Below are 14,059 nucleotides of genomic sequence, written 5' to 3'. Positions count from 1 at the left end.
GAGAGAAGGATGCTTAGGAGTCAGGCTGTCACCTTGTAACTACAATTCAGCAGGAATTCTCAGGTCTCACATGACTCTGAGTAGGCATGTATACTGAATCCAATTTCTAGAAGGAAACGCTCTGACCATGACTAAGGCACTGGGTAATCAGTCATCTGGGACAGACCTGTGATTCTTGTGACCGATTAGATATGGAGGCAGACCAAGAGAGGCTATTTACCCAGAAACTACAGAGCCACTACTTACTATCATGGCCAAGCTTAATGCAAGATCAGACACAATTTCTGTCAGTGAAGCCAAAAAGCTACCCAGCATTACTAGCCAAGGTATTTTAAGTAGCATCTGTTTATTTACATTGTAATATATATATTTTTAAAAAGCATTTGTCATTATTCTATATTCATGTTCTATATTTTTCAGCTAAGAAAATGAAAGTAAGTTTCCCTGGCAGGTCCTTATCATGCCAATGCTCAACTAACATATTACAAGGGAACGCTGATTTGTTTTTAAGCATTTCTACTAGAACATCAAAATTCTCTTTTTAAAATGTAAGCTTGGGTTTTGTGAAAACCTTGCTTTCATAGTGTAATAAATTTAACACTATCAATTTAAAAGATCAGGCAGTTATACAAGTCTATACCTTAAAGAGGCAATTTATTATAAAGCTAGAAAACAACAAACAAAACAACACTCCTTCCTGAAAAAAAAGCATCACCTAATGTCACTGTAAACAGAAGATTAAGTGTTTATCTACTTTGTGCATTTCTATATTTTCAGGTCCATCACTGAGTCGGCCACTTCTGCTTGTGTGGTCATGCAACAGGAAGGAAAATAAGTTTACAAAACAAAACATGCAATTGAAGAAGGCAACACAGAGACAAGTGTAGGACCTAAATTCACTCTTTCATTTTTTAAATTGACTAAATTTAACAATAACAAGGTCAGGTATTTAATGCACACTTAAAAAACCAGACAAAAAGCTGGCAGTCCAAGTGCATTTTCTATGTGTTAACTTAACCCACATACATACGGAAACTGATTGGGAACACTGACTTGCACATGCACAGGCCAAACTCCCAGACATCAGGTTCCATATAAGCCTATGTACATCCAAAGATAACACCAGGTGTGAGCACATCTCTTCTAGTGTGCAGGCAAATGGCCTCAGTTAGAAACTGCTTAATGCACTATCACCACTACCACCTTTGAACTGAAGGAAATGTACACTTGTTGAAAAGAGCCATTCCAGCTTCTGACCCTTCTTAATAAAGGATCAGCAGCGATACATTGCAGCGTTTCCCCAGACTACACTGTCCTCCTGTGTACACACAAGAGGCAGCAAAGGAAAAACGAAACCTACTTTTAGCAGCTTCCAAGTCCCAAATTCGAATGGATCCCGACTGAGACCCAGCTAGAATGAGCTCTTCATTTGCACTGATCCTCAGGCTCTCCACTGGCGTTGTATGGCCTGTCAAGCTCTGCAAAGAAAATTAACAGCCGCATTCAATGGACTTGAGACCCAACTTCTAGAAGACCCTGATCCAACAGGATACAGGCTGACTTGGACTGGCTCTCAAGGTGGGTTGACCAAAACTCAAGGTGGGCTGGACTTCAATGCTGAGAAATGTAAGATGCTGTACCTTGGTAGGAAGAACCCTCAACATACTTACAAGCTCAGCAATGCTATGCTCGCTAGCACCATGACCAAAAGAGACTTGGGGGTCCTGACTGACCAGAAGAGGAATATGAGTCACCAATGTGATGCTGTGGCTGGCAAAGCAAACCAAACTCCAGCATGCATCTACCGATGCATCTCAAACAAAACCAGCGACATCATCCTTCTGATTTACTCAACTTTGGTGTGGCCACAGCTGGAGTACTGTGTCTAGTTTTGGGCCCCCCATTTCAGGAGGAATGTGGAGAAGCTTGTGAGAGTCCAGAGGAGAGCCACTTGTATGATCCAAGGTCTGGAAAGCCTGCCATACAAAGAGAGGCTGAGGGACTTGGGAGTCTTGTCTGGAAAAGAGAAGGCTGAGGGGGGGACTTGGTAGCAGCCTACAATTACATAAGAGGGGTACATCAGGACCTGGGAGAACAGCTGTTCACCACAGCTCCCCAAGGGATAACAAGGTCTAATGGCCATAAACTCCAGGAAGGCTGATTTAGACTAGACATAAGAAAAAAAAGTTCTTTATGGTGCGAATGTCCAGGGTTTAGAACAGACTTCCCCCAGAGGGTGCAAGTACCTACTCTGGACTCTTTCAAAAAACATTCTTGATATTTTTCTTGCTCGGATCACTTGATCCCAGCTGACTGCTTGCATATGGCGGGGGGTGGGGAGGGGGGCTGGACTCAATCTCATGAGGTCCCTTCCAGGCCCTAATGTTTACGAAATCTATGAAAGATGGAACATCTGCCACAAAGATACCTGGATGGAATATTAAGGTTGTACCTACTCTGCAGTTAATTAGCAACATGAACAGCTCTACACAACTCAACTGTAATACTTAGCTAGTAATTATGGGATTTAACATGTGCTGCTCATGCCAGAGGTCTATGCTGTAACCCACAAGTGTCAAATATGCAGCTGCAGAACCCCATGATCCAGTCCACAGTACTGCTTATGGGTCTTGGACCAGCTTTGAGTTTTTCATGCGTCACATGGACCTGGTTTGGTGTGTGCTATACCTGGGGTTGGAGCCAGTGTGCACACTGCACATGGTGCACAGGACCAGTCTAGGGCATGCACCATATGATGCACCTGCATCAGACCAGCCCTGCATGTTGGATTCAGCAAGCAACACTGATCTGTGGGCCCTATCTGGCCCACGGACCAGCCCCATGACCCATATCTGGCTTGTGGGGATGGATGAATTTAATATCCCTGTGGTAACTAGCATTTGGTTTTCAATAACACAGACAAGACTTCCTAAGTATGTGGGCAACTTGGCTTGCCCTTCTTCCATTAGTCCCCAGAATGGTGTATTACTTGAAGGGTACTGCACCAAGAACTACAGAACAGGTTAGGTAAATATCTTCCATGCTCTGTCTTGCTGAGATACTCTTAGACAATCTCCCAAATTCTTCCAGAATACATGGATATAAACCTGGGTAGTTACAGGGAAGGTGTGGATACTTAAGTCAGGTCTTGCTGACACTGTAAAAAAATCTGCTGTATAGATGCAACTACACTACGTTTATTCTAAATGGTTTACAAGTGTCACGACCTGGTGGCAAAACCACACCTGTACTTAGCGTGACTACTTAAAAGACTTCTTGCAAGCAATGAGGCACATGCTGCTAACCAAGAGTGGTGTAACAGTGGAGTATTTGCATGATGCAACATGCAGTGATTCCTGAGTAAACAGTAGTTTTCATCCTCAAAGACCTGAACATTTTTACTTATTTACAAATTATTTAAATACTGTGGCTACAGAAAAGCATTTCAATTAAAACAAAACACATCACAAAAATATTGAAAATCATTCTAGTAATCTAGTTATTGTGCATAAGATTAGAGGTGCACTAATACACTGGTCCCGTATCAGATCGGCATCAATATAGGGAAAATAGACAGCATCACCAGTTGGTTTTCTTTGCCTGATGTGGCCAATAAATGCCCTGTGCATGTGCTCAGCTTCACATTTAGAGCGGCTAGGATCGGGATCCAACTTCCAAGGGAAGTGGTGCTGGCTCCTACCCTGGGGGTCTTTAAGAAGAGGCTTGATGACTACCCGGCTGGAGTCATTTGAGCCGTTTTTCTCCTGCCCAGGCAGAGGGTCGGACTTGAAGATCTACAAGGTCCCTTCCGACCCTACTTCTATGATTCTATGCACATGGTCAGGAGCACAGTCTGGCGGCTTGGATGGAAGCATTGGCTGTTAAGTCTGTCGTGGGGGAAGGGAAGCGGCAGATCAAGGCCCCTGCAGTGAGGGAGGGAGTGAGGCTGGGGCAGCCGCTGCCCAGCTGGGGCAGGGCACAGGGCGGAGCCGTGAGCATGCTGGGGGGGCAGCTCCCACTGCTGCATGCACCTCTGGAGGGCATGTGGGGCCTGTGCCTGCTGATATGCGCGTGGGACAGGGAGGTTCCCATTGTGGGCTGGGGCCAGGGTGGCGCTGAGCTCTTCCTGGCAAGCAGTTGGGCTGGGGCTGCACTTGGGACAGGCAGCGGCAGCACTGGGAGTGGGACTACAGCAAATGTTGAGGTGGCTGCAGGCCCCCTCCCCCCCATAACCCTCCTTCCAGCGCTGCCCCCGCCCTGAGCACAGCCCAGCCCAGCCCAGAACCCCTCCGCAGCCCCCAGCTGCAGCCCGTCCTTGCTCCACGCATAGATCTGGGGGGCAGCAGCGGGAGCCATCCTCCCCCAACCCCGATGAGCCACTTGCAGTTGTTCCGCGGTGGCTGAGTAATGCCTGCCCCAGCCCCACTCCTTCCCTCAGTGTGGGGGCCTCAATCTGCCCTCACTCCACACCCCTTCCCTCCACACCACTTCTTCCCCCAAAACAGACTTACCAGCCCAACACTGGTCTCCAAGTTGCCCGGCTGCATATTGGAATTGGATTGGTATCGGCTGATATGGCTCTTTAAAAATCAGCCATTGATATCAGCCCAAAAAAATCTCTATCGGCGCACCCCTACATAAGATTATTATTAGGTATTTGGAATTACTACATCAATACTGTTATTCCACGCTCTAATATAGGTGTTAGCTGTCCCTAGCACAAGTCCCTTGAATAATTCAAGCCTATTCTATTTAAGCCACATGCCATTCCCTGACATTTCCTTTATAAGTTAAAACCCAACTGTCCAAATGTAATTTGGTTAGGGGTGAAGATCAGGGGGGAAGTTAAATCAGTTTGGGACTGCACTTCTGTAAGATTGCAGCTATTACAAGGATCAGAAAGCTCAAACTCAGATTAAGGGTTACAAAGCTTCTTGGAAAAAAATATCATTTGTCTCCCTCTAACAAACAGGAGTTGTGGCAATTTAAGTTACTAAACAAAAATCAAAGATGCAAACAAAATGTTTCCAAATTACAGAGCAGAAAATCTTGGTGATTACAACCACCCACCCCTCTCTACCTTCTGCAAAAATGTGTTTTATTGAACAAAACAACACTAGAATAGGTTCTGCCTCTTCTCTTTCCTGGAAAATGCAGCCTGTTCGGAGGTCCAGGACTGGGGCTCTGGTTCTCTCTGCTCACATCAGAAGGGTAGAGAAATGCTCAATCTTATGGCTCCACCATTGGACAACAGTGCTTGTCTAGATTCATATTGCTGTGACATCAAAAAAATTCTGTAAAAACTTTGCTTAAGTCTTCTAAGAAACAGGTCCAGTGCAGTTAATAAGGACAAAAGACTTCTTGTATACATGATAAAGGAAGAATATTCAAAAAAAGAAAGACTGTTTCATGAAACATGCATATGACCACATGGGTGACAGTGATCATCGCCTGCTGGAATTTACTATCCAGCGTAGGGCTATGAAAGCAAGCAGTAAGGCAAAAGTCCTTGACTTCAGGAGGGCTGACATGAATGAACTAAGAAAACTGGAAGGAGAGGCATTCGGGTCTCGGAGCTTCAATGAGATGGGAGTCCAAGATGGGTGGTTGTTCCTCAAGGAGACAATCCTCTGGGCTCAAAGGGAGTCAGTCCCAAGGGGGGCAGGAGTGCTAAAAAGCCCCCATGGCTCGGTAAAGGCATCCAGGAATGTCTGAGGGCAAAAAAGGAGGCGTACAAACAATGGAAGCAAGGGACTATCACCAAGGAGGATTACATCTCTGTTGCTTGCGACTGCAGGGAGGCTGTTAGGAAGGCCAAGGCAGAGATGGAGCTAGGGCTAGCGACCGGAATTGGGGATAATAAAAAGTTCTTTTTCAAATACATAGGGAGTAAGAAGGCACTGGGTAACATAGGGCCCCTATAGGACAGCCTTGGCAATCCGGTGATTGCAGCAAATGAAAAAGCTGACCTCTTTAACGAATTCTTTGCCTCCATATTTCTGAACAGGGACTGGGACATCTCCCCCACTAGGATTACGGATGGACCCAGGGGAGGCACCGCCATGCCTAGGGTCAGGGATGACCTAGTTAGGGAACTTTTGGAGGGGCTGGATGTATTTAAATCAGCAGGTCCAGATGCTCTTCAGCCGGCGGGGGTCATAGCGGGGCCCCTGGCATGGCTGTATGAACGCTCGTGGGGCTCTGGCCAAGTACAATATGATTGGAAGAGGGCCAATGTGGTCCCCATTTACAAGAAAGGGAGGAAGGAGGACCCTGGCAATTATAGGCCAGTCCGCCTCACCTCGGTCCTTGGGAAGACCTTTGAGAAAATTAACAAGGAACACACCTGCAAGGGCCCAGCAGGGGAGGTGGTAATGTTCAGGGGCAACCAACACGGGTTCACTGAGAGCAGATCCTGCCCGACTAAACTGGCTTCCTTGTATGGTCAGGTCACAAAATTCCTGGATGAGGGTGTCAAGGTGGATGTCGTCTTCCTGGACTTTAAGAAAGTCTTTGACACTGTTTCTCACCGCATTCTCTCAAAAAAACTAGGTGATTATGGCATCAATGCCTACACAGTCAGATGGGTGGCAAATTGGCTAGATGGTCACACCCAGAGAGTGGTGGTGGACGGATCATTTTCGACCTGGAGGGATGTGGGCAGTGGAGTCCCCCAGGGCTCGGTCCTGGGGCCTGTACTGTTCAACATCTTTATCAGCGATGTGGGTGTGGAAAGCACGCTGTCCAAATTCACTGACAACACCAAGATGTGGGGTGAGGTGGGCATGCTGGAGGGGAGAGAGAATCCAGCTAGATCTAAACAGGTTACAAAGGTGGGTGGGTGAGAATATGATGGAATTCAGTACAGACGAGTACCGGACACTGCATCTAGGGAGAAGGAACCAGCAACACACCTATAGGCTGGGGTACACCCTTCTTGTCAGCACAGTGGCAAAAAGGGATCTTGGAGTCATTGTTGACTCCAAAATGAACATGAGACGCCAATGCAAGGAAGCAGTCAGTAAGGCTAACTGCATCTTGTTGTGCATCTACAGATTCATCACAAGCAGGTCCAGGGAAGTGATCCCTCCCCTCTATGCAGCATTGGTCAGGCCACACTTGGAGTACCGTGTCCAGTTCTGGGTGCTGCACTTCAAGAGAGATGTGGCTAGCATTGAGAGGGTTCAGAGGAGGGCCACTCGCCTGGTCAGGGCAGACGAGGCCCTATGAAGATAGACTAAAGGGCCTGAATCTGAATTCAGCCTCCACAAGAGAAGGCTGAGAAGGGATTTGGTGGCCATTTACAAACTCCCTGGGGGGGGTGAGCGAAAACCGGGTGAGACTCTGTTCCCCCGGGCACCACCGGGGGTTACTAGGAATAATGGCCACAAATTGTTAGAAAGAAGGGTCAGGCTGGACATCAGGAGGCATTACTTCATGGTTAGGGGTGCCAGGATCTGGAATGGACTCCCAAGGGAGGTGGTGCTCTCTCCTACCTTGGGGGTCTTCAAGAGGAGGCTGGATAGATATTTGGCTGGGGTATTATGACCCCAGCACTCATTCCTGTCTGGGGTAGGGGGTTGGACCTGATCATCTGTTTAGGTCCCTTCTGACCCTAAGCACTATGATACTATGAAAGAAAAAGGGGAAACAGTCTCCTTTCCCTGCAGCAACTCTCTCTGTCTAGCTTAGCTTCCACACCACCAAATCAAATAAAGAGGAGGCAGCATAAATGAATAAAAGATGCCTTTATGATTAGTATGTGCTCAAGTCACCCTGTATTACTCTGGAAATTTTACTCTAATTGCAGTGATGTCTAGTATATTGTGCACAGATGCTCCCTCCCTATGAAGGATCAACTCCATATGCCATTTCAGCACACTGATAGACAGTGGGCGCATCTACACAAGATGCTTAATGCACAGAAGACTAATTCGATTGTGCATTACTGTAGCAGGCAAAACCCGTGCTAATCTGCTAGTGTTCTGTAGATTTAGTCTAATGCACATTAATGTCACTAACAAAAATTCATCTCCACTAATTTAGAGTAGTGCCGATTACGGTACATTTAATACCTGTCATTATAGGTACTAAACTTAATGCACCATAATTACGGTGCAGTAATGAATGTGTAGATGCATATAGTGAATATGAGGCAGATGACCATCATAAATGTTGAGCTATAAAACCTGCCCTAAAATTAAGCATTTAATTATCTGTCATCCAGTAACAACAGAACCAAGATTTATTACCTGGGTAAATATATGGGTAAATATAAGGCCCATATGAAATTGAAGTGGTCAGACATCCTGGATTGTTTGAGGAAAAACTACAAAACAGATTACTGTTCTTTTTTCAAGTCAGATTCAGGTCAGTCTAACTCATGCTAGTATCACGCATTCAGCTGCACTGATATGCTATGGATCAGGGATGAACCCCATCACTCCAACCTTGCAGCTTGTGCCTGTACCCCCAAGCAAGCTGAAAACCACCCAGCTCTTACCATGATGCAGTTGGGCTTGTTAACTGACCAGATATTGACTCGACAGTCATCTCCTCCAGTTGCCAGCAGTCGACCTGAACTTTTGCCCAGAACCAGTGAAGACACATTGCTGCTGTGAGCTATGATCTCTTCTGTATAAAACAAAGTGAACAAATAATCACTACAACAATTCTTCTTGTACAGCTCCCCTATAAGAAGCTAAGAACCCTTGTTCTTCACAATGACTTCCCAGCTTCCACTAGACAAGCTGCAGCAACCTAGTGTTTAGATAAGAAACCATGCTACATATCTTTCCTACAACAGCTGCTCTTGGCTCTGTAAGCTCTATTCTCTTTGCAGTGTCTGCTGATCACCCTTTATGATCCTATTTTAGTCATTGTGGTTACCAATGACTGACTTCTCTCACTAATAGCAGTTCAAGAGATTTTAGAAAGAGAATTTGCTGGGCTCCAGCATAATGCTTACCAAAGCTACTTTACCTGTTATATCTGGATCCACTCTCTGGACAAGATAAATTGTCACAGAAGCTGACATTGTATGAAGCACCTACCAGCCATTTAAAGGAAGACTCCCTAATGCTGTCTTGGAGAATAGAAGTGAAGACTACCCTGCCTCAGCCAAACTGGCAGATTAGTAGTAGTGCTGCATGCTATCTTACAGAGAAAAAATAGACTCAGCACCTGTTATAGGTGGAGTTCCTGTCTACCAAGGCTTTGGCAGAGGTTTTGTCTGTGTTCTCACTATGCAACACAGGTGAAACAGAACAATACAGCAAGCCTGTGGCAGTGAAAAAGGATTTCCTTATTGAAAAGCTAAAGAGGATTATATGTTTTATGGGGATGAATATGAAAATGGAGACTAAAAAGAAAGACTGCTTATGAAAAAAAGGAAAGTTTCTTTTATGAAAACTGTGTGAAAGAAAATAGTGCAGGAATTTCCCAAGCACTCCTGAAAGAGACAAGTCCACAATGAAGGAGAAGAGGAAATGAAATCAAACTATGTTTGCATAGACAGATCTATTTTAGTTTTACATCAAAGGACATTTTAACCCACCCAAAGTGCTGGCAGGTATATTTATCAATTTTCTATGTTAAACCCTCAAAGTTCTTTTTTTTTTAAAAAGAACATTACATTTGTATAAAATTGGTTATGAAATGTGTTTATAGAAATATTAGGTAGTAGCTAATCCAGCCTTCATTTTGATAACAGGGTGTGAGAAGCAGCTCACTCAATAACAAGTGTCACTAATCCAAAGGTACAGTAGAGAGCAGGAATAATAAAATAATTATATGCACTTTGATCTGAGATCTCAAAGCACCCTCCTGAAAATGAAACTATGCAAGTTTCACATTAGCTAGAGAAACATCTTTCATGTTACAACTGTAATTAGGTCATTAATTAAATGAGGAAGAAGGGACACTTGCTTAAGATGTACTTACACTATAGTGAAAGACCTATGTGACAATACAAAACCTCAGTATATTTGTACGCAAAGAATGAAAAGTCATAAACAATACTAGCTCAATAAATTTTTCTTTGGTGTTAGAGGACTCACTGACTCTTAAAGACTCAATGGAGCACGTGCTGAAGTCTATTATTGTGAGGTGTCAGCAGCTCCTCTTCGATAGCATAACAATTTGCTATAATTTTCAGGAGTCTTTGAAGCCTTCATCCCTTTGATTATAAATATCACATTATAACTTTTTACTAGTGGCACCCTGTCTCTCTAAAGTGCTGACTTTCTTAAACCTCCATACTTTTTCATAAAGTGCTATTACATACTGGCTCAGCAACCTTAAACTCATAATTATCATGATGAAATCTTTTTCTATCACTCAGAATTCTTATGATGAAGAGGATGCTAAAACAGGGTAAGGTATAGTCATATTAGAGACGAAGAATTTAGATTCTCTTCTCAAGTGAAATGGACTGCAGATCTGAAACTGACCATGCACTTGTTTTTCCAATAACTTATGACTCCCAGAATTTGAGGAGAGGAAGTGAGGACAGTCTTTTTTTGCCTGGAAAGTATGAACAGAAGTCTTTACCAATAATGGGTATACAGCAAGGATAGGCACTATACAGGCTCTGTTAATGCACATTAGCTAGCAATATACAATGACTATATTCCTACTAATCCATTTCTGGATCTCCAACAGTTACCACAGAACACATATTTAGAAAAAAACAACTGCTTCCTATGCCTCCTACCCATTCTTTGCACCTCTCCCCTAAATATAATTTGCCACAAGGATCCATTCTCCTGTTCTGTCTTGGGCATCTCACAGCTGCTTTATCACTCTATCGCTTTATCACTTGTGTTCAGAGACACAAAAAAGCAAACAATTAGAACCTGATAAATCTGTTCTGCTGGCACCAAAGACAGTACCAAGAGAGGAGGGTATACAGGTCTAAAGGATCGTCTTGCCCTTCCAAATCTGGTTCAAGAAACTACTGCACTTGTAGTCACATTGAGGGCAACAGTATAAAACAACCAAGAGAGACAACTGATACCAGACATGCATCACATCCTGTGGCAGAGTTGGTGTCTGTAAAGGGCTCAAATCTGTTGCCCAGCGGTTCCTGTATAACATTAATATCATCTGGAAATGTATAGTTTGCCTGAGAAAAAGAGTATGAGAATTAATCTAAAAAACCCAGAACTTAACAACTATTTTCTGATGACAGAAAGAGGAATACCCTATACTTTGCCTCAATTTTCTTTCTAAGAGGTGTGGCTGACAACACCTGGTGGCACCTGAGTGTCCTGTCTAACAAAGGACGGGGAGAACCACCACAAGCGATACTCACGCAGCTTCCAAGCTGTTTTGGTGGCAACAGAACCTGCCATTCCCAACTTTGGCTACTTGCTGGTGGCCACAGATGTGCCCTCACAGAAGCAACGGTTCACTTGGCAGATCGGTTTCTGTAGGGCTCAACCCCACAGGCCTCAGCTCCTGCTCTTTGGGCTGTTCCGCCACATTTGGGCTCCTGCAACTGGTCTTTTGAAGGTCGGGCACAGTTGTATCCAGAAGGTGGATCTAGCCAATGGGTCAGATCTCAAGCTCTGTCTTCACCTTGGTCTGCATCAGCATGGCAGCTGCCTGGAGGGGGAAAGAGAATTTGTCAGGCGATGTCATGTGATAGATGAAGCCCTCAGGAAAGCCTGGAAACAAAACAGATGAGGGTGTGACAGGCAGGTGAACTGGACCTGGCCACACTCCAGTTGCTGTTGTTGGTCTACTGACAGTGGCGCAGTGGCAGCTCCTGGGCTTGACCCTGGACAAGTCAGCGTGACTGCCCCGATTTGCGCAACCCTGTACCAGGAGGTCGTGTCCACCCTGAGAAGCACTGGGGGGGGGTCTCTGTGTGGGGGGAGTGCTGCGGGGGGGGGGGCGCGGGCACCACGACAGGCCTGTGCCCCCCCGTTCCCGCAGTGTCAGGGAGAAGGAGAAGGGGAGGGGTGGGTGGAGGACGAGGCAGGGGGAGGGGGAGGGGCGGGAGGCCCCCCGGCTCCCTGCCCCGCTTCCCTCGTGCCCGTGGGCTCACGTCCCGCCCGGATGAATAAGCCCCTCACCCACGAGCCGAGCCGAGCCCAGCCGAACCGACACGGACCCTCCCCCCACCTGCAGCGCCCCCGAGCCCGGCTCCCCGCTCCCGGCGCCGGCGCCCACCTGCTCCCATCCCCCAGCCTGATTGGCCACTGCCTGACAACCAGCCCCTCACAACAAACCTCGGGCCCAACCCAGGCCCTCCCCGAGCTCCGCCAATCACACGCACCGACTGCATCCGGGCCCGCCCCCACGGGAAGTAGTGTTACCAATCAAAGCGGACCGCCATCCCCGCCACTCCTCAGCCAGTGAGGAGCCGCGGTGGAGACGTCTCTTTCAGTCACGTTGGCCAATCAGAAGGCAGAATGGTTAAAACCCGCCCCCGCCCGCAGCGGCGAGGCCAATAATGGTTCAATTGGGCCTCTTAGTTACCGCGGCGCCTGTGACCATTGAGAGCAGTGCTTATTAGCGGACTGTCTCCCCCACCTGACCCCATCCAAACACGCACTTCGTAGCCAATGAGGAAGGAGAAAGCGAGAGAGACTGGGAAGTTGTGTGGCCACCTTGCCGCCATGGTAGATTAGGGCAGAGTAACACAGACTACTTGAAGGAGGGGCGCTGCCTGTGGGCGGCCCCTCCCCGCAGCGCCAGTAGCTGCGGGGGCATACCTGCTTCTAGTAAATCATGTGTCCCTCGTTTCTTTTTGATACCTTCTTGCGGGGCCGCGTCCGAAAGCTTCTCACTGAAACTCGGATGTGCCACGTCTGCCGCCCGCCCTCTAGGCGCTCTCAGCTGCCTTGGTTCTTGTTCTTGGCGAGTCCATTTTAGCTGTTTCTTACCTATGAGTTATTCTCTAGATGCTTACAAAAGGACTGTTTATCATTTAATCCCTATCTCTCTAGGTGTCAAATTTGGTTGACAAGCTTATCGTCCTCCAAATAATCCGCCCTCCGCCTTTTTTTAAATGATAGGCATTATATTTGCTTTTCTGTATTTCTCTGAGACCTCCCCAAAGTGCCTGGAGTTCAAGAAGACAATCAGAGGTTGCTTTGGCTATTTCCTAGGATTCTTTTGTGTAAATTTTGGGTTCTTTCATGAAAACTGTCAGGCCCTCCTGACTTGAATACGCACCACATATCTAAATCCTTTTAAATGTGTTCTTTCCCTATTTGGCCCGTAGTGTTAAAAGAAAAAGAAATGCACTGTGATCAAAGGAGTATGTTTTGATGTCAAAATGGGGGCAGCAGTGAAAGGGACAGGGTGTTGTCAGTGTTGTTGCCAACCAGAGTTGTGTCATACGACAGAACATGCGGGAGTGACTTGCTTGCATCAGAAGAGATGCAGTGATTCAACAGTCAATGTGTGAAAGTTGAAGCTTGACAAATTCAGATTGGAAATCAGAGTGTGATTAAGGACTGGAACAAGCTACCGAGAAGTGGTAGATTCTCCAACTCCTGGTATTTTCAAACAACTGCATATCTCAGGGATTATTGTCCGGGGGTGCTTAGATTAATAGATCCATAGATGTGAGGGTTGGAAGGGAACTCAGTACGTCATTGGGCACTTTCCTGCCCTGGGCAGGGAAGTGAGCTGGGGTCAAATGACCCAAGCTAGGTGCTTGTTGAGTCTCCTCTCAAAGACCCCCAGGGTAGGTGACAGCACCACCTCCCTTGGAAGCCCATTCCAGATTCTGGCAACCCTTATTGCGAAGAAGTTCTTTCTAAAGTCCAGTCTAAATCTCTGTGTCAATTTGTGGCCATTGTTCCTAGTTACTCCAGGGGTTGCAGAAGGCCCTAGGGGGTATGTGCAGGCAGGTAGGTGGGTGGGGATGGAGCGCTGCCATAAATCATCCTGTGCTGCTGCACAGGTATCACCCCCTGCTTCACGTCTGGCCACCAGGGGTATACTGATCCAAAAAGGTTGAAAACCCCTAGTATATATGTTTCAGTCACATAAAAGTGATTGGGCTCAATACTATTCCTTATTACCTTTTTAAAATTACTTG

The 14,059-nt window shown here is 46.3% G+C and overlaps 1 protein-coding gene across 4 annotated transcripts in view; it reads right to left on the bottom strand.

Annotated features, from left to right (window-relative positions):
- KATNB1 (katanin regulatory subunit B1) overlaps positions 1 to 12,201 on the bottom strand; it is a 31,613-nt gene extending 19,412 nt beyond the window's left edge. The window contains exons 1-4 of one of the 4 annotated variants that reach the window (XM_090063136.1): positions 12,178 to 12,201; positions 11,315 to 11,607; positions 8,504 to 8,634; positions 1,361 to 1,478 (exon numbers count right to left, since the gene is read on the bottom strand). In XM_090063136.1, the coding sequence (XP_089919262.1) occupies positions 1,361 to 1,478; positions 8,504 to 8,634; positions 11,315 to 11,354 (289 nt within the window). In that variant the 5' untranslated portion in view covers positions 11,355 to 11,607; positions 12,178 to 12,201. Of the gene's footprint in view, positions 1 to 1,360; positions 1,479 to 8,503; positions 8,635 to 11,314; positions 11,608 to 11,714; positions 11,858 to 12,080 lie in introns of those variants that run through there. The other 3 variants (XM_090063133.1, XM_090063134.1, XM_090063135.1) reach the window with 3 other exon arrangements.
- Positions 12,202 to 14,059: the final 1,858 nt, after the last annotated feature.

This window comes from Crocodylus siamensis, chromosome 9 (genome assembly GCF_052110815.1).
Source record: "Crocodylus siamensis isolate JL-2025a chromosome 9, ASM5211081v1, whole genome shotgun sequence".
NCBI classification, from domain to species: Eukaryota; Metazoa; Chordata; order Crocodylia; family Crocodylidae; genus Crocodylus; species Crocodylus siamensis.
Note: the sequence above shows the minus strand (reverse complement) of the source record. Positions and strands in the feature narration are given on the sequence as shown.